The sequence below is a fragment of the Rattus norvegicus genome, chromosome 8, assembly GCF_036323735.1.
Source record: "Rattus norvegicus strain BN/NHsdMcwi chromosome 8, GRCr8, whole genome shotgun sequence".
Lineage (NCBI taxonomy): Eukaryota > Metazoa > Chordata > Mammalia > Rodentia > Muridae > Rattus > Rattus norvegicus.
In genome coordinates, this window is record NC_086026.1 from 119,707,607 (window position 1) to 119,727,668 (window position 20,062).

General features: G+C 49.3%; 2 protein-coding genes across 2 annotated transcripts; both read left to right on the forward strand.

Annotated features, from left to right (window-relative positions):
* Positions 1–80: 80 nt before the first annotated feature.
* On the forward strand, positions 81–11,855 carry Prss46 (protease, serine, 46). The gene is made up of 5 exons (NM_001008865.2): positions 81–204; positions 4,678–4,855; positions 5,069–5,331; positions 6,442–6,605; positions 11,419–11,855. The coding sequence occupies exons 1-5, from the start codon at positions 120–122 to the stop codon at positions 11,671–11,673; spliced, it is 945 nt and encodes a 314-aa protein (NP_001008865.2). The 5' UTR covers positions 81–119; the 3' UTR covers positions 11,674–11,855.
* A 112-nt stretch (positions 11,856–11,967) lies between these two features.
* Positions 11,968–19,663, forward strand: Prss50 (serine protease 50). The gene is made up of 6 exons (XM_017596135.3): positions 11,968–13,561; positions 13,640–13,870; positions 16,492–16,654; positions 17,489–17,772; positions 18,810–18,976; positions 19,318–19,663. Exons 1-6 carry the CDS (start codon positions 13,369–13,371, stop codon positions 19,552–19,554), a joined length of 1,275 nt encoding a protein of 424 aa, XP_017451624.2. The 5' UTR covers positions 11,968–13,368; the 3' UTR covers positions 19,555–19,663.
* Positions 19,664–20,062: the final 399 nt, after the last annotated feature.

A 20,062-nucleotide genomic window follows, 5' to 3' on the forward strand; every position in this document is an offset into this window, starting at 1 on the left:
TACCGTTGGGCAGAGGCCTACCCTCATCGATCCTAAGTAAACAACTGAGTTCTAGAATCCTTGCACCACGGAGACGCTCCATCTTGTTCTAAAGACCAGTAAGGGCTGGACTCCTTGCCATGGCGTGTGGATCAGTGGATCCTCAGGGCCTTCTTTCACCTCCACTTTCTTCGGCCAGACTCAGTAATGTGCCCCATGTGGAAGGTAGGACAGGGACCAGGAGAGACCTGAGAGCCTGGTGTCTCCATTGGCTGTCCTCATACCTGCGGGGCCTCACCTATGGTGTACTGGATGAGTGCATCCTCAGTAGGCTAGTGGGATGGGTGTGAACTGTGACCTTTCGTGACCCACATGTCCCATACAGGGTGGCACCAGCATCAGTGTTTCAGGGTGACCACAAACGGATAAGGGATGAAAAACAGGGAACACACTAACATCAGTGCTTGTCTTAGGACTCGCTTGGGAGTCTTAGGACTTAAGACAATGACTGCACTGCCTGAGTGTCCCCTCACCCTACACCAATTCCCAGTTGAGACGATTTACACCTCATTGGCGGATGCTGGGGCCTCCTCCGTTTCACCCAAGAAACCTGGGTCCAGCTTTAGTGCTTTGTGTGTGATAGAACCAGGACTCGAAAAACAAAACAAAACAAAAACAACAAAAAAACCAAAAACAAAGAAACCACTTCCAATAGATGCTTTGGGATTGAGAAATTTGAGTGGCAGAGGATATCCATTCTCTTCCTGAGAAAGGTAGTTTTTGTGGTAGGACCCCTACCTTGAGTCACCTGCTGGCTATACATTTCGTGCCTGGCTGGATGCTAGCTGGGGTGGTAACTGGGAATTGGGTACATGATGCCCAGCTTGGGGACTGTCTTCTTCTATCATCATGTGACATCCTCTCTCCTGGACTAGTGCATAGGTGAATGAGTGACTGAACCCTGAACTTCACTGCCCTGTCAGGCAGTAGTGATGTTTCCGGGGCGGTTAGGGGAGGGGCAGCTTTAGGCACCAGCATGGGACCTAGCTGCTGTGTCTCCTCGGATGAGGGGTGGGAGTCAGCTATGACCTTACAGGAGCAGAGTCTGCAAAGCCAATACTCTTTCGGGTGGCCACCTCTGAATGCAAACGAAGTATCAGGTCCCTGTTTGTCAGTGGGGGTGCTTAGCTTCTAGACCATCAAAAACAGAGTATCGAGGTCTGAAGTGGAATCCATTTGAATCCCCGAGTGCCTGCTATGGATGGAAGAGTGGCACTGGGACAAGGTTGGTCTGCAGCACACTGCACACGAAGGGCGCAAAGAACCCATCATGGCTGCGGAGATGGCTCAGAGGTTAAGAAAGCTCACGGTTCTTCCAGAGGACCTAGGTTTGGTTCCCAGCACCCACACCTGAGGCAGCTCACAACTGCCTGTAACTCTAGCTCCAAGGGATCCGCCTGCATTCGCATGCACATGCAAATATGTCGACATACACACCTACGCAGAGTTAAAAAAATAATAAAAATATTAAAGCCAACCCATCATGCCCCCTCCTTGGTGCTGATACCTGCTGTTAGCATATCCAGGCCAAATCCCGTGAGTCCTATATAAGGTTTAGAAAAAGGTTGGGGTAAGTGCTGTCTTGGACACAAGATCTTGAAAGAGTTTTTCTTTGAGACCCAGTGATCTTACAGAGCATGGGGAACACTGAGGAAAGGGCCAGCCTTGTACCCAGAGTTGTCACTGTGGGACTGGTAAAGCTCTTCTTACAGAACTTTGGCTTTCTCTGGGGTTGCTGCTGTATGGGAAAAGAAAGGGCAAACTTCTTAAGACCTCCCCTAACTATCGACACGGACCGGTCTTGGTTGAGATAGACTGAAATCAGAAACAAAAGGGTCTTAGTCAATGTTCTATTGCTGTGATAAAACACCATACCCAAGGCAAGTTTTAAAAGGAAGCATTTGATTGAGGGCTTGCTTACAGTTTCAGAGGTTTAAACTATGATCATCATGGTGGGACGCATGGCCACAGGAAGACTGACCTAGTGCTAGAGCAGTAGCTGAGACTCACATTTGATCCTTGAGTTGCAGGCAGAGGTGGGCCTGCTGTGGGCTTCTGAAACCTTAAAGCTCACTCCCAGTGACACATTTCCTCCAACAAGGCCACACCTCCTAATCCTTCCCAAACAGTTACTTTAGAAACACATTCAAATATATGAGCCTATGAGGGCCATTCTCATTAAAACAAAACAAAACAAAAAACCCACCACAGTGTCCATAAAGAAGAAACAACAGCAGCAACAGTGGATGGCCATGAGCCTACCACTGCGTATGAGGAAGGCTAGGAATGTGGCTCTCTGGGGTAGGCGTGGGGATAAGAGAGAAAGGAGACAGGCACGGAGATAGGCTGTAGACATGACCTGAGCATCGAGAGAAAAAGACAGTACTGTGTGGAGACGTAGGGGTCTGCACAGAAGGCCAGTAGTTGAAAGTCAAGACATTCTGCCCACAGGAGTTGATGACAAGGGGACATTTACCTCTGATAGTAGCAGAAGCTGAGAGTCTAAAGATTTGTCACATGGAGTGGAGGTTGGGGATAGGAGAGGAACCTTTTAAGGAAGGTAGCAACTGCCTTCCTGGGAGTGGGTACTTAGGTAAAGTCAGGAAGCACAGAGAGGCTTGGTAGGGTCCTAGACTCCTTTAAGGACATGTCCCTACTGATCTAAAGACCCCTCCCACCAGAGCCCACCCCTGTGTGAGCATGTTCACCTATGCAGGCGCACGTGTAGGCAGAAGATTGACATCAAGATGTTTCTCTCCATCACTTCCCCACCATATTTTTTGAGACAAGGTCTTTCACTGAACTTGGAGCTCACCATTTCAATCATGCTGGCTGCCAGGAGAGCTCCTAGGCTGTACCTGTGTCTGCCCGTAAGCTCTGGGGTTACAGGTGTGTCCACTGCCACATCTGCCTGGGAATTTACTAGGTCCTTGTGCTTGCACAACAAGACCGTACCCTGCTCCCCAACCATAAACCATACCTCGCAAAGGTCTAAACACCTCTCTATATCACTCCCTGGGGACCAGCTCTATATATGAACCTTCGGAGGGACACACAAATTACATCTACACCATAGTGATTTCAGCAAGGACAAGGCAGGACCTAGTTGATGTTCTTGGCTAATATGTAGTTTATTCTGGATATTGGTTATTCATCGCCCCTCAACCTTCCTCACCACAGTCCCCCAGACTGTAGCGTTGAGTCCTACACTGCTCTACGTTGCATGGGGTACTGCGGAGGGAATAGACTCTGTGTCATGGCAGCATCTGACGGTGTGAAGGAGTCCACTTCCGCCTGTTTGAGGGACTCAGTGACAACCTGTGTCCCATTTAAAACAAGACAACAACAGAAGCTCCCCCCAACCAAGAAACAACAAACCTTCCTCCCACTGTGCATGATTACATCTGTAATCCCAGCACTTGGGAGATAGAGAAAGGAAAAATCAGTATTACACCAACATCCTTGTTTCCTTTGGCTGGCCAGCCTGGGCTACATAGACCCTGTAATTAAAAAAAAACAAAACAAAACAAACAAAAAGCAGGGACTGGAAAGAAGGTTAATCAATTAAGAGTGCTGACTGTTCTTCCAGAGGACCCAGGTTTGACAGCTCCCAGGTCAAGCAGCTCACAGCCATTTGTAACTCCTGCTCCAGGGAATCTGATATCCTCTCTGCGTATGACACGCACATGATGTGCAGACGTATATACAAGCAAAACACCATGCACATAAAAATAGGACGAAAGAATAAAAAGGCAAAACAAAAACTAAAAATCTCAATCTTATCTCCAGTTCAATGCAAGCTCCCATCCTCCTGTTCTTTTTTTTTCTTTTTTCTTTTTTCTTTTTTCGGGTCTGGGGACCGAACCCAGGACCTTGTGCTTCCTAGGTAAGGGCTCTACCACTGAGCCAAATCCCCAACCCCCATCCTCCTGTTCTTGAGGTCAAGGAGAGGCAGACAAGCCTCTCTGTTTCCTGGGTATGCGCCATAGCTGTAGTCGTACAATAAAACATCACTGAAAAAAGAAAGAGAGAGAGAGAGAGAGAGAGAGAGAGAGAGAGAGAGAGAGAGAAAGAGAGAGAAGAAAAGGAAAGAAGAAAAGAAAAGAAAGAAACAAAGGGGGAGGGGCACTGAAAGCCAGGCAGCAGTGGCACAGTCCTTTACCTGGGATACAGAGACAGGAGGATCTCTGTGAGTCTGTGACCAGCTGGTCTACAGAGTTTCACAAAGAAACCTGGTCTCAAAAAAAAAAAAAAATACTGTCCATGTATTTTTAGATACAACCATTAGGAGTCCTGGCAGGAGGCCCCATCACTTGCTCTAAACTGATGAGCTCACCCCTCTGGTGGTTCACTCCTCCTTTCCCAAGTTATCTGTCACACCATGGGCAGGAATGAGTCCTGGGGTGATTGCTCATAACCATAACAAGTGTCAGACAGCTGTCCGGACACTGTTTAAGGGACTTTCTTTATAACTGGGGCACTGCTAGGTCTGTGGTTGCCAGTTTTGAGCTTCATTCCCCCTCGACTTGGGCAAATGACAGTGACTCCTTGGGACGCGGCTGGAGGATGCTTCTGCAGTCTGCTTGGCCTGTGGGGTGAGGGCTCCTCTTTGCATCCGTCTTTCCCCTTTCTCCTCAGGGCCCTGGTTCTGGTCCTGTGGTCAGACCAACATATCCTGCAAGGTGGTCAACGGGAAGGTGGTGGAGGTGGGCAAGTGGCCGTGGCAGGTAAGCATTCTTTTCCTGGGAATGTACATCTGCAGCGGCTCCCTCATCCACCACCACTGGGTCCTCACAGCCGCACACTGCTTACAAAGGTCAGCTCAGGGGCGTCTTCACCTGGGGGCTTGGCTTTCAGGCCTTGGGGGGAGGGGGAGTTGTGGGGAGTGGGGATGGGTCTTGGTGAGCCTGGGGATTTGGGAGTGGAGGAAGTTACCTGTTCCCCGAGGTTGCCTATCACTCAGAACCTTATCTCTCCAGTCACTCGTGGCCTTAACTGCTAGTGATCTGTCTCTTCTCTGGGCCTGCAGATCTAAGAACCCGGCTAACTACACCGTGAAGGTGGGAGTCCAGACCCTCCCAGACAACAGCTCCTCAGAGCTCCTGGTCACTAGCATCGTGATTCACGAGAACTTCATCAATCACATGTCCCATGACATCGCCATCCTGAAGCTCAAGTATCCTGTCACCTGGTCCCCCTTCATCCAGCCAATCTGTCTCCCCGAAGTCAATTTCAAGCCAAGCATTGGCACCATGTGCTGGGTCATCGGCTGGGGACTCGAAAAGGCCAAAGGTGAGTGCAGTAGAGCAGAGGTCTCAAGACACCTGTGTCTGCAGAACACGGTCATGGGGTCACTCAGTCATTTCTTCCTTCACTCTGTCCTCTGCAAGCATTTCCTGAGCCCAAAGATATACAGTGTTCAAGTTTGAGACAAGTGGCCCGTGAGGACCTCAGCTTCTGAAGTTAAAATGTGTGTGTGTGTGTGTGTGTGTGTGTGTGCTTGTGTGTGTGTGCTTGTGTGTGTGTTTGTGTGTGTGTTTGTGTGTGTGTTTGTGTGTGTGTGTTTGTGTGTGCGTGTGTGTGTGTGTGTGTTAACGTACATGTGCTACAGGTACTTGAAGGTCAGAGGACAACTTCAAGGAGTTGGTTCTCTCTTTCTACCCCAGGGGTCCTGGGGATCTAGTTCAGTTCATCAGGCTTAATGTACTCACTCGCTAAGCCATCTCACCAACCCCCAAAGCCAGGTTAGCTCAGATCCTATACCAAGTCCTTAGCCTGCAGCATAGTAGGAAATTAAGTCTTTGGCTGTTCACAGGGGATCTGTATTGGCGGATATGATGAGCCATAGAGGTGACCTCTCTAGTCAGTAGCTGCAGCCCTGTTGCTGTTCCTTGGAGTCCATCAACTTCCAGCAGGCAGCAGGTGCCATATCTAGCCGTCTAGGGTCTTGCTGCCTCTCCCAGGAGCAGTGAACCAATGCTTATTCTCACAAACCCAGAATTGTTGGGAAAATATCTCCTCTTTCTCACTCCATACTTGACTTTCACCCCAACCACCTGGGAGACTTCTGCTTCACTTGTTTTGTTTTAGTTTAGTTTGTTGTTGTTTGTTTGTTGTTTGTTTTTGAGGCACGTAGCCTTAGCTATCCTGGAACTCACTCTGTAGACCAGGCTGTTCCCAAAGTCACGGAGCTCCACCTGCCTCTGCCTTCCAGGTGCTGGGATTAAAGGCGTGTGCCAGTCTTGGTTCTTGTCTTAATTTGTTCAATGAGTGGGAACGATTTTGAAAGTCAGGCGGCTTTTATGAATGAACATCTCAGGACATGACCTCTCACAAACAAACGTAAGTGAGTTGGAAATAGGTTCCAAAGTTGAAGTCATGACGAGATCTTTCCCTCCACAGGGGCCCCAAAGACTCCCTATAGTGTCCAGGGCGTGGCTGTCAGGATTGTGAACAACGAAATCTGCAATCATCGATACCAGTTCCTCCTGCTGAAGAACCAGAAGAAGTTCATTGGGAACGACATGTTATGTACAAGCCCAGAATGGGGCCTGGATACTTGTCAGGTGTGCACTGTGTAGATGGCGTTGGGGGGCAGGCAGCACGGGGGTCATACTGAGGCAAGGTCTCTCTACATAGCCCTGACTATCCTAGAATTCACTGTGTAGACCAGGCTAGTCTCAAACTCACAGAGATCCACCTGCCTCTGCCTTCCAAGTGCTGGGGTTAAATGCATGCAGCATCCTTAGTTCTTGGCTTAAATTTCCTTTACATGTGGCCATCAGAGACCCAGTACAAAAGTCCGAGCTCCCATTTTCCAGTATGGAGGGGTGGGGAGGAGTTGTGTAAGCTAGTTATCTATGACTGTGCTAAAGCACCATGACCTGAGCAACTTACAGAAGAAAGAGTTATGTGGGGTTTACGGTTCTAGAAAGATGACAGTCTACCACCATCACAAGAGGGAACATGGCAGCCGTCAGGCAGGCCTGCTTCTGGAGCACCTACTGAGCATTCACATCTGGAGTCACAAACAGGAAGCAGAGAACACTCTGGAGAAAGCTGGAGGCTTTTGAAGCCTCGCACTTCCTCCAACAAGCCCACACTTCCCATCCTTCCAAAGGAAGTCTTCAAACATAAACTTATGGGAGCCGTTCTCATTCAAACCATTGCAGGGGTGATTTTTCCCCCCCATCCATGGACAGTTCTTTATTTTTGTTATTTAGAAAGGATCTCACTATGTAGCCCTTGCAAGCCTTGAACTCACCGTTTAGACCAGACGGACTTGCCTTGAACCCACAGATCTACCTGCCTCTGAGTGCTGGAGTGGTGGGATTAAAGTCTTGCACCACCACGCCCAGTTCTGTGGCCATTTTAATGCTCCTGAATGTTAGCCGTATGCCTGCAGATCTGGGTCAGGCCCTGGCAAACAGTTTTGCAGACATAGGTATTCTGTAAGCTTTGGCCACTGCTTCTTCTGGTAAATAATGTTTTCGAGATGCATCTTTCATTTTCTTATTTAAAATACTTTATTTTATGTGCATATGTGTCTGTGTACTGTGTGCACACCTGGTACTTATGAAGCCCAGGAGAGGGCACTGGATCCCCTGAAGTGATGTTACAGATGGTTGTGAGCACTCAGAACTGAACCTGGGTCCTCTGCAGGAGCAACGAATGCTCTTAACTTCTGAGCCATCTCCCCAGTCCCCAGACTCCCGCTTTCTCGAGAACATTTTGCTCTTAAGTCCCGACTCTCCTGAATTTAAAAGACAGAACTCCTTTGGAAGATAAGTCCTTTTATGGAAGCATACTTTGCTTACAAATAAAAAGTATCTCTTGGGCCAGAGGTTTATAAGTAGGTAAGTTGAAAAGTAGTTGTAATACGTGACAGAATGTCTGAGAAAGGAAACAAACGCATATGCATCACTGACACAGCAAAGGACTATGAGAAATTTACCCACAAGTCTAACTGGAGGGACACTGCAGGCTCTGTCTTTAACTTAGCCACTAATATACCCTGAAATAACATTATCTAGAGTTCCCTACATTCTAGAAACACAGCTAGTTGGGTTTAATTTATTTACATCCAACAAACACTGCTGGGCTCTAGGGTAGAGTCGGGCCCAGAGGGACCTGGCCTTGGGGAATAAGCAATTGTTGTAATTGTTGTGTAGAATAAACCATGTGGCCTTTTTTACCTCCAGTGAGGCCAGGGTCCACTTTAAGTGGAGTTGGCTCAACAGTTAAGAGCACTTGTGTTATTGAATGGATTTAGTCCCAATCAGGGGCTTCTGCCCTTCCTCCGATCATTCAGTTCCTAGATAAAACCTTATATGTCTAATACGCCTTAGTCAGCACTAAAGCTGAGCAGACATCTACCCTCTGTGCTATTGGAGTCTACTTTCCTGTCCGTAACCCTGAGTTATTACCATGTTCCACCTGGGCTGCCCTTAACTCCCAATCGGCCAGCCCTCATGGCCACCATTTAAAGACTTTTCACCATGGCATCTTCTCCTCTCTCCACTTTCCTCTCCTTCCTTGTGGTCTCCAAGCCCAGAGATCTCCACCCCCATCTATGTCTCTTCTGCCCAGCTATTGGCTGTCGGCGCCTTTATTTAACCAACAGTTTTAAACTAGGGAGCAAGGTCACGTTATACAGCTGGATTCTCTCATTCCTGGGAGCAGTCAGGCCTTTGGGCCCAGTATTTATCATCACAATACATATCAAAAGATCAAACCCCAACACGGTTGTTCTCGCAGGGGACCCCAGTTAGAGTCCCAGCTCCCACTGGTGTCTGATAACCATCCTTAACTCCAGTTCTAGTGGATCTGACACCCTCTTAATGACCTCTGAGGACAGCAGGCACACATGCACTGCACAGACATGTATGCAATCGAGACACTCACGCCCATAAAATAAAAAAAAATTTTTTTTAGAAAGTGTTTAGAGAAAGTCACTCCCTTTGTTAAGTTTTAGCATGAGAACCACACATGCTTCACTTGGGAAATAATTCACGTTACAGAACTTTTGAAGTAACAGAAATTACCCCCTTCTGTTTTAGGCTGTTTTATTCACAGTTATTGGGTTAATCAGATTTCCTGTCAGTCATCAACCCTAAGGCTTTTAACTTTTGATTCATTTTTTTAATTCATTATTTTATGTGTGTTGAGGCACAGGGGTGTGTGTAGGTGCCATCGGGGCACAGAGAGCAACTCGTGAGAATTTGGTTTCTTCCTCCACCGTGTGGGTTCCATGGGTTGGACTCGGGTCACCAGGCTTGGTTGGAAGTCCCTTTACCAATTAGTTTAAATAACTTGCACTTCCTTAGGACTCATCCCCCTTCAACCAGAGTTTTAAATCCTTTTAAATCCACAAAATAGAAGTCGTAAATAAACAGTCTTAAGGTTCTGGAAGAGAATTTTTCCCTGGGTATAGATTCTCTTCTCTATTTTCACTCAAACCTCAGGGTAATCGCATCTCCACCCCTACCCCCAGCCCCAGCTTCATCCCGCAAGTTAACGATTCCTTCGTTTTCTAATACTTGAATTGCCCTTACTGATTCCTTTTCAAGTATTTTGAGCCTAACACTCAGTGACAATGACTGTTGATCCTAATGAATAATTTATTTTCCTTCTCTTGTTTGGTGCTAAAACCTATCGCAGCCCCTAACTAAAATTTGCAATGTGTAGACCACATTTTATGGCCTTTGCGGCAGACATTCTCTGCTTCTAGATCTAATAATTATAGATCAAAATTCTGTTTCCGTTTCTGAAGGTCAACGTTTTGTTCTTTCTTGAAAAGATATTTGTTGCTGAGTTACGGTTTTATTTTGGGGCAAGAAAAAAAAAGTGCCCACATATATTAAATATCTGTCTGTCTGTCCTCTAGTATGTCTTTCCACATGCTCTTTCTTCCTCTAGAACTCTAGCAAGGACTCCCATACTGCAGTTTCTGGCTCCACCATGCAGACTTGGCTTTCCTGTTGTCTACTTGGCCTACTCCTATTTGTCTAACATGCACGTCCTTCAAGACGTTTGTGCCTTTGAAAAACACTTACTGCTGTTACATATTTTATTCTATATAAACAATATTATCCTGCATATCCAGATCATCTCAGATTCTTCTGGGGAGGCAATGGGTTCTTTATGTCTATTTGAGAAAGGGAACCCACGGGGCCCAGACTAGCTTCAAACTCTGTGTTTGAGGATGGCATTGAACATCTGACCTCCTGCCTCTGTTTGAGAGCTAAGATCATGAGGGTGCCTGTGCATCCAGTTCATGTGATTCTGGGGATCATACCCAGGTCCTTGTGTATATTCAGCAAGCATTCCCCCAACTGAATTACACCCCTGTCCCCAAGTGTCCCATTCTAATTCATCATCTTATTTCCAACAGTGTTTGACGTCCTTTTCTTCCTGGATGGTCTTTATTTAGATGTGTTAGACTGAATATAATCCACCTCCGGATTGTAGATTTTGAACTTTCTTTTTGAAAAATATTTCATTTTTATTTTTAATGATACATATTTGTGTTGTCTGTGAGTGGGTTTGTACGTACAACGCAGGTTCCCATGGTGGCCGGATCTTTCTATCCCTGGAAACAAGAGTTACAGGTAGTTGTGGGCAACACGGTATGGGTTCTGAGAAAACTTGGGTCCTTGGAAGAACAGTACATGTTTATAACCTAGGAGCTATCTCTCCAGCCCATTAAAGCTTCTTTCTAAAATGTGTTTCTTTGTGCTGGTTAGCAGCTCCTCTTATGTCTTTAGGTAGAACTTTATTATGTTTAATATATATATACACATATTATATGTATTATACTATATATTTATAAATGATATATTATTTATATATTACATGTATATAGAGCTCTTTCCTGGTTCATAAAAGTTTCAACTGTTATAGGCTCTCCCTACCCCCTTTTTCTTATGCTAGAGACAGAACTCAGGGTCCCATGCATCCTAGCTGGATGCTCTATCACTAGGCAGCAAGAAGCCCATAAAAAGAATTTTCTTTAAATAGTGAGGAAGCTACTGTTACCTTCTGATATATGACACTGTATGTTATTTTCCTGGATATGCCAGTCTGTGCACACAAGCAGAGGAGAAGCCGGTCACAGCTCCTAAGATCTCCCTCTGTAAGCAAGATTGTGAGACCATCAACACTTGTACTTTGGAGGCCCACCAGGGCTTCAGGATGGCTCAGTGGTCCCAGAACTAGCAGAACAATGAAGAGACCAGTGCGGTCCCAAGCCCAGACCTTAGTACAGAATTTCCATGTCACAGAATAGGTTCATTCTTAGACCGCAGCCTTGAGGACAACAAAGACCTAATCCAGCAGAGGTTACTGCTACTTGAAGCCTCCTGTCCCCTCTCGTTGCAGGATGCCTCTGGCAGCTCCCTGGTTTGCCAGATGAACAAGACCTGGATCCAGATGGGTGTGGTGAGCTGGAACTTTGGCTGTGGTCGTCGCCAATTTCCAAGCATCTACACCAGCACCTCCCACTTCACCCAGTGGATCAAGAGACAGATTGGCGACCTGAAGTTTGCCAGCATGGCCGTCCCTTCCTTCCTGAGCCCGTTCATCCTCACTGGCTACATTCTGCTGGTATCCTTGGGCTCCCTGTGGCTCTTGTGAACTATTGTCTCTTAAACAGCCACTCCTGGAGGCTACTTCTCCGTCCTCTCTGCTCAGCCCTCAGAAGACGTGGACAACGGAGGCTGAACATTTCAGGACAGAGGGACTTTGGGGAAGGGTCCTTGACCCACTGTGGGTTTTGTTCCCCAGTTGTTCAATGAAGATGCTCTTGAACCTTTTGAGCCATCTGAAGTTATCATGTTCTTGACTTTGACTAAAGCCCTTTAGAACACCTCCCACATAAAACTTGGCCGTTTCTTAAGCTCTGCCTTCTCTGATACTCTTACTCTACATCTGTCACAGATATGTTGTGTGATCCTGGAGGTGGTTCTCTTGTTTCCCATATAATTTCCTCTTTTACAAAATTTACATTTATGTGTGTGCATGTGCATATGAGTGTGGGTGCCCATGGAGTGTCAGCTTTCCTGAGAGCAGGAGTTGCAAGTGGTTATGGGCCACCTGGTGTGGCTACTGGGAATCAAACTCAGGTCTTCTGAAAGAGCAGTGCACACTCTTAACCACTGGCCCGTCTGTCTCTCTAGCCTGTAAGTTGCTCTTGCTGACTGAGACTTTGAAGTCACTGCTCTGTAAACCTAGCAGTTCAGCAGCTCCCATATTCCCAAGGCCCCTTCCCCGTGTCTTTCCTCAGGCCCTCCTATAAAAACCATCTTCTTTCTAGCAGCCTTCCCAAGGTCAGATGAGAGACTTGACTCTACCAGCTGTGTTCTGATGCCTTCCTGTCTCTGCCAACCCCTGACTTTCACCTGAGGGGTCTCCAGATCCCAGCCAGTTCCTCCTCTGTCTCTGGCAGGAGTGGGTGATGTAGGTCCCTGCTTGGAGATCGAAAAGTGACTGCGTCCTGGGCTCTTGGTGTGATTCAGTGACCTCTGTTAATGACCTTAGGTCTGTTGGCTAAGAGCAACAGTTTCCCTTCCCCCCCGTGGAGGTGCAGAAATGTGGCAGCTCTGTTTGCTTTTTTCCAGGATAGGAGCACTAAATTGTCTGCTAAGGTGTTTCTCCCAAGAACCTAGGCCTTGATAAGAAGTGAGAATGTCACTTTTTCTATCTGGCTAAAAATTTCCCGTATCCTTGCACCAAGGCTTCATTACTGCATTACTTTTTAAATGTAGGACCTATGTTGCTGAACCATTCTCATGTTCCTCAGAAGCCCAAACACAGTGACCTTCAGCTCTCACTGTTAACCAATGGATACCATAGCTTCTCCCTTATGGCTCTCTGGTCTTAGTAAGTAGATCTAGAGAGCACAGTGCTTCAAATGTTGCACCCTTTCAAAATCGTCATTAAAGCCAAGCTCGGTGGCCCATACTTAGGAGACCAAGACAGAATTGCTGTGAGTTCGAGACCAGCCTGGGTGACATAGTGAGACCCTAATGAGCACACTACTTTGCTTCATCAGTGCCCTGGGACGATGGCCTGAGCTGTTAGTATTCAAGGAGGACGGTATGGATGCTGGCAGAGCGGAGTAGGGGTACTGAGACGTCGGGGTTGGCCTTCCTCTCGCTGCTGTGGCTGCTGGTGGAGATAGCACAGAAGCTTAGAAATTAGCTGAGGTGAGGCAAAGGGCCCACCAGTCTGAGGAAAGACACAAGCCAGACACTCCTTTCGCGCCTTTGGCGGGAGCGTACCAGCGCATGCCATCCAGGGGGCGCCACGCAGGCTGGGCACCAGAGCGCCATGAGGCGCCCGATGGAGGGCGCCATTGTGGAGGAACCTAGCGGCGCAATGGAGCCCTGGTGCGGGGCCGGGGTCCGTGGGCAGGGCCCTCAGGGTCCCGGTGTGCCTGGGGCCTCCCGCACCCGCACCCGCGCCCGAGCCCTTCTCCTTCTGTTGCTGCTGCTGCTGCTGCTCCTGCCTCGGCGGCCAGCAGGTGAGCCCGTCCGCCCCCAGCGCCCTCCCTAGTACGCCCACCCGTGGCCGCCTCTGACCCGCTCGTGACCTTCCACAGGCTGCTTGGCCGCAGGAGAATCCCCGGCGACGCTGTCCACCGCAGTCCCGACCGGCCCCAGAGCCTCCTGTGCCTCCAGTGGCATCTGTCCCTCAGGCAGGCTTCGCCTTCCTCGGCAGGACCAGACTTCAGACACTTCACAGACCACGACTCCACCGAAAGGGATGGGGGCCCTGAGCACTGTGGGGATTACTGGGTCCGTTTCTAAGACAAAACCCGGCAACCTCCCCTGTAAGTACTGAGCAGGAGAAGTCAGAGAGTTCTTAGATTTTTTTGGTCTCCGAGGTCAAAGGGTCGAGGGACCAAGTACCCAGAGGACGAGGAGGAGTCGGGAACGTCCCTGTACTAGTGTTTATTGAGCTCTGAAGAAGGTTGGGCCAGGCCTTGGGCCTGCTTTTGCTTGCAGGCCTTGCATCGTGGTGAGGTAAATAGGAGGCAGGCTGAGGACCATCAAAGCTAGTGCTGGGAATGCAGAGGTGGTGTCCCCGTACCCAGAGCTGGCCGCTGGCAGCTGCGGGCCGTCCTTTGACCTGGCCTGCCCCTTGTCTCAGGTTCCCATCCCAGAGTCCACAGCATAACTTCTTGTGGGGTTTCAGAGCCCACCTGGTGTTTTAATGTCCTTGCTGTTGGTGTGATAAAGCCACTCGGGGGTGGGGACTTTTATTTATTTGGCTTACGTTCCCAGGTCCCAGTCCATCAGGGAGGGCAACCAGGGCAAGAACCCAAGGTAGAAACCATGGAGGAAGGCTGCTCGATGGCACTCTCACTCTCACAGGATCATGCTTAGCTAGTTTTCTTACATAGCCCGTCCCCTCCTGGAGATGGTGCCACACCACCGAGGGCTGTGCCATCCAGCATCAACTGATAATCAAGACAGCCTTCACCCCTTACCCCTCACCCCACAGCCAATCTCATTTAGACAATTTATCAATGTAGGCTTTTCTTTCAGACCTCTCTGTGCTGTGTCCAGGTGGCAATTAAACCTCACCAGTGTACCAGGATACTTTCTTGTAAACAATGGTCTGTGGTTAAGACCCACATAAGAGACTGTTGTTATCCTAGGATTCGATGCAGTCACTTTAACTGACTCAAAAAGTCTAGCAGGAGACATCATGGTACCGTGCGTGGTGCGTGCTGATAGTCCCTTAGCCGAGTATCATTTTAAAATGCTGTGGTGGGCTGGGGAGCTAATCACTCAGTGGGTAAGAGAGCTCTTACCGTGCAAACAGGAAGACCTGAGTTAAAACCCCAGGACCTATGTAAAAAGCTGAATGGGTGTGTGTTCTCATGCTCCAGTAACCCCAGCACTTTAGGGGCAGGGAGAGAAGAATGGGGAGCAGAGACAGGAGATTGCTAGGACCTCAGCACCCTACTGAGGAAGCTGCCAATCTATCTTAGGGTTCAGTGAGAGAAGTGTATCAAGAGAGTAACAGAGTAACAGGGACTCTGCAAATCCTCCTCTGGCCTCCACACACACACAGGAACTCTGGCCTCCACACGCGCACAGGAGTGTGTGTCTGCCCATCCACACGGGAATGGTAAAATATAACACATAAATAACACCAGGCCCTGAATCCCATCCCAGCACTACAAATGAACACATAATACATATATACATATACACACACACATATATATATATACATATATATGTGTGTATGTGTATATATATATATTACATATATATATATATATATATATATATATATATATATATATATATATACTAGCCGTGGCCCATTGACTTGGTTGCACAATGCACTGATTTGGTTAAGACATACTTAAGTGGGAATAACTGGGAAGCTAGATAGGGTTAACTTCAATTTCCTTTATTTTTATGTGTATAGTACATTGCCTGCATGCACGTGTCTGCCCTACCTATGTGCCTGGCACCTATGGAAGCCAGAAGGGGGCACCATATCTCCAAATCGGAGTTATGGATGGTTGGGAGCCTCCACGTGCATGCTGGGAACAGCTCCTCTTATGCTTAGGGAAAAGCAGCTACTGTTTCTTTTATTTATTTATTTTTTCCCACAAAACAGGGTTTCTCAGTGTAGCCATGCCTATCCTGGAACTCACTCTGTAGACCAGGCTGGCTTCAAACTCAGAGATCTACCTGCCTCTGCCTCCCAAGTTCTGGGCTGAAAGGTGGTCTCTGATACCCCCCACCCCGCGGAGCCAGTGCTCTTAATAACCCAACCATCTCTCTGGCCCCCTTCTTGAGTTTTCACAACTTTTCTCATAGTGCCCTTTAGCAGTTGGCACTCCCCTCCGCAGGAGGGTACGTCATGACCTAGAGTTCTCACCAGCATTTGATGTCACAAATACCCAGCTTTTGACAGACGGGTGTGTGAATCTGCTTATGCTGGCTATCCCGAGTCAGTCCCCAAGAGGCCGGGCGAGCTTCCGTGGCTTTTGTTACATTTCCTCTTCGGGGTGTGCCTGCTCCCTCATGCAGCCCGCTTTACTGTTGGGTCATCTGTCTCCGTGAATCACAAGAGGGGATTCCCAGAGAAGGGGCCAGGATCCACCCTGGGTCAACTAAAAGGAGCAAGGAGCAGTCTGCAAACAGGCAGAAGTACAGATGCATTTGTGATGGTCTGGCTGAAGCTTGCTATTAGAGTGCTCTGGAGCCCACACTGTAGGAACAAGGAAATAGCATCTGGATGGTGCTGGGGCTTTTCTGGAGCTGCAGAAGTTCATCCGTGTGTGGGCTCTGTGATATAGCGAAACGTAGAAAAGGTTGGATAGCTACAGGGGAAAGGCTGGAGAGGCTGAGGGAAATGCGGACAGAGCCACGAGATGTGGCAGGGTGAACTTGTCCTTCTTCAAACTCTTTTCTTTCTCTTCAGTGTGCGGCTCCTCCCAGGAGCCAGACCCTACTCTCAGGGACCCAGAAGCCATGACCCGGCGGTGGCCATGGATGGTCAGCGTGCAGACTAATGGCTCACATGTCTGTGCCGGCATCCTTATTGCCTCCCAGTGGGTGTTGGCTGTGGCCCACTGCTTGAGCCAGTGAGTTGGGGCCCAGGTGGGTGGGTGGAAAGACATTTGGAATGCCAGACTCTTAGTCACTCTCCCAGGTGACCCATCAAGTAGCAATCGTGTCCTGTGTGGAGCCTACAGAGCCAGGCCCAGCCTCACCCTCACCCTGAGCAAGGCAGGGTTGGATCTCACAGATTCTTTCCTGGGGCTTGGCCTTTGGCCTGTACCTGCCCTTTGCCCTTTGACCTCCCCTTCAGTCCTGTGCTGTAGGTGAGGCTCAGAGGCTCAGAAGGCCCTAGGTCTTTCATTCCAATTACCCTCTCTTCTCTTCTGAGAGAGGCCCTGACTTAGAACCTCTCAGGTGGACTAGAGACGGGAAGACAGGCATAGTTTGTGTAGAGACCAAGGGGTGGGTGTGCCAATGTTCTGGGGCCTGCAAGTTCCTGAGAGCAGCATCTATCTGTGTTTCCCATGAGGACTGACCAGTGAGAGCATGTTCCCATAGAAGGCGGCTTAAGATTCAGGCCATGGTCACTACACAGGGACTCCGTTACCCATCAAGGTGAAACGTAGGAGAAAAACTCAGGTTCTGACTTGAGGAAACAGAGACCATATCACAAGACCACTTCCTACATGCACATCTCTGAGCAGGCCATGGCATTTCTCTGAATCTCCATTTTTCCCCTCCACACACAAGGGGACCACCCGTTGTGTGCAGGACTCTGTCATGAGGAACAGGCTCTGGGAGGAGGGGAGTTTGAAGCAGGAGGTGGCCTGCCTGGATTTGCTTACAGGGCCACAGTGGTATGAAGGGCAGGATTGGGGCATGAGGTGATGGAATACGCCCCTATCCCATTCCCATAGGAACCGTGTTAACTATACCGTGAGGGTGGGGAGCCCATGGATTAACCAGACCACAGAAACCAGTTCAGATGTGCCAGTAAACCAGGTCATCATAAACAGCGGCTACCAATCCAAGCGGTACTGGTCTTGGGTTGGCCGGATCCATGACATTGGTCTCCTCAAGCTCAAATGGGGGCTCAAGTACAGCAAATACGTGTGGCCTGTCTGCCTGCCTGGCCTGGAGTATGTGGTGGAGGACGGCTCTCTCTGCACTGTGACAGGCTGGGGATACCCCAAGGCTAACGGTGAGTCAGAGCCCCACCCCCCATCGTTAGGGTGCATGGTGGGGAGAGCCGACTTGGGGGTGGCTGGGGTGCGCCTTGGATGAACCTTTCTGGATCATCATTTTTAAGGGGCTGACTGACCCAGGAACTTTCTTCTTCTCATCTCTCAAGTCTCCTCCTCCTCGAGGGTCTTGTCAGAGAACATACTAGGGTCAAGTTAGGCCTCTGGGAACCATTGAAGTCTCAGGATCACGAAAGCTTATGTAAACAAAACTTTCTTGAGAGCAGGGAGGTCTCCGAACGATAGCTTGTCACCTACACACGACCGCAGGACATTGGCAGGTAGAGAGTACAAGAGGGCGGGTTCTCCTGTCGGCAAGACGTTGCCAGAATGGATGCGGGTTATGTTTGAAAAGCCAAGAGTCTCAAAAGGTCCCAGATCCCTCGTCATTCCAGTGCCCCGCCCCCATCCCTTGTCATTCCACTATAGGAGCAAGGCTCTCAAGACAGGCACATCCTCTCATGGCCAGTCAAGGGATCATTTTTTTTCTGATGGGTGCTGGGAATATCTCTTCCCTTTAGGAAGCCACTAATGCACAAGAGACACACCCTTCTCTGTGTCCTTAGGATCCGATTTCCTCCTCTAAACCGCCATTCTGTGGCCTATCTGGGAGTGATCAGAAGTTTCCTGTCTCCAGGAGCTCAGGCACATTTTGGGTGGAATGGAAGAGTGCTGATGTAGGGGTGGGATGGGGTGGGGGTTAGGGTAGAGTTGTGGGGTGGGCCTGGAGAAACTGTGAGAAAGAGGCCCCAGGAATGGCTTTAAAAAGAAAGACTTAGGCCTGAGAGTGCTGGCTGCACTTGGAAGAGGACTAGCAGAGCCAAGAGGTCAATAGGTGTGGACTATGTTACAGCACCTCCATGGGGACAACCTTGGGGCCTGCTGGCCAGAGGGGAAAATAGCCCAGATATGGAGACCTCTCTGCTATGCAAAAGAGACAGAGACGGTGGCTGTGGACTAGCCAATGGCTAAACCTGACTGGGGACATGTCCCACAGGCCTATGGCCCCAGTTCCAAACCCTCCAGGAGAAGGAAGTCTCTATCCTGAACAGCAGGGAGTGTGAGCATTACTACCACAAGTTCTCCAGGATCCACTCTCTGGTTCGGATCATCAGCCCTCAGATGATCTGTGCCTTGGACAACGACAGGGAAAAGTTCTGCTATGTGAGGACCACTGTCCCTTGCTCACTTATCCCAAGGGGTGGAGGGGTGCAGGAGGCAGAGCCGAGAGCGACAGAGAGGGGAGAGAGGGAGAGAGGGTGAGAAAGTAAGCAGGGGTAGGGGTGGGAGAGGATGGAGGTGAGGACGGGGATGAGACTGGGAGGGAATTGGGTGTGGATTGAGGACGGAGTGTCCTATGGGGAGGAAGTATCAGTTCGTTCATTCTGGGGGGGTATGGAGATAACCTGGTGGGAACATCCTGGGTGGGGTCCCTGAGTCGGGTCACGGCCCCCTCAGACGTGGCTTCACCTCCCTGACCTTTTTAACTTCTTCCCTCCTTACAGGAGAGGTCTGGTGAGCCCCTGGTCTGCTCTTCAGACGGCATGTGGTACCTGGTAGGAGTGATGAGCTGGGGCCCGGGCTGCAAGAAGAGTGAGGCCCCGCCCATCTTTCTCCAGGTCTCTCACTACCAGCTGTGGATCTGGGACCGCCTTAGTGGGGAGCCCCTGGCCCTTCCGGCGCCATCCAGGACCTTGCTTCTGGGTTTCCTTCTGCTCCTCATCCTTCTGGGCACTCTGTGACACTGCCATGTCTCTCTCCTTCCTTCCCCTCCTCCTGAGTGCTGCTTGTGGGTGAGGCGCTCAGCCAGCAGGGACTGGCAGAGATTAAACACTTCTTTTTTCCCATGTCTCCTCCTGTCTGAGCCTGCTCTAGTGGGAAGTGGGAACACACAATGTGATGTGTGCTTATAACCCCTGAAGGAGCCTCTAAAGTTTTGGGGTGGCTCCCGTGGAAAGCAGAGGGGTGTATGAAGGGGCGGCGGGAAGGTTAGGATGGGCTATCCAGGCTAAAGCTGGGGCTGTCAGACCTCTCTCCCAGACCCCTAGATGGAGAGCTGCATGCTCCTTCTGTGAGACTTGAGTGTGAATTGGACTCTCCCTGGTCTTGACTGCCTTCTGGCCAGGACCCGGAACCCTGAAGAATATTGTTCCCATAACTCCATAGAGTACTATGACCCTCTAGTCCTGCTTCCAGCCTGGAGAGATACAGGTACACAAAGGACCCAGCAGAACTGACACACTTCGCACA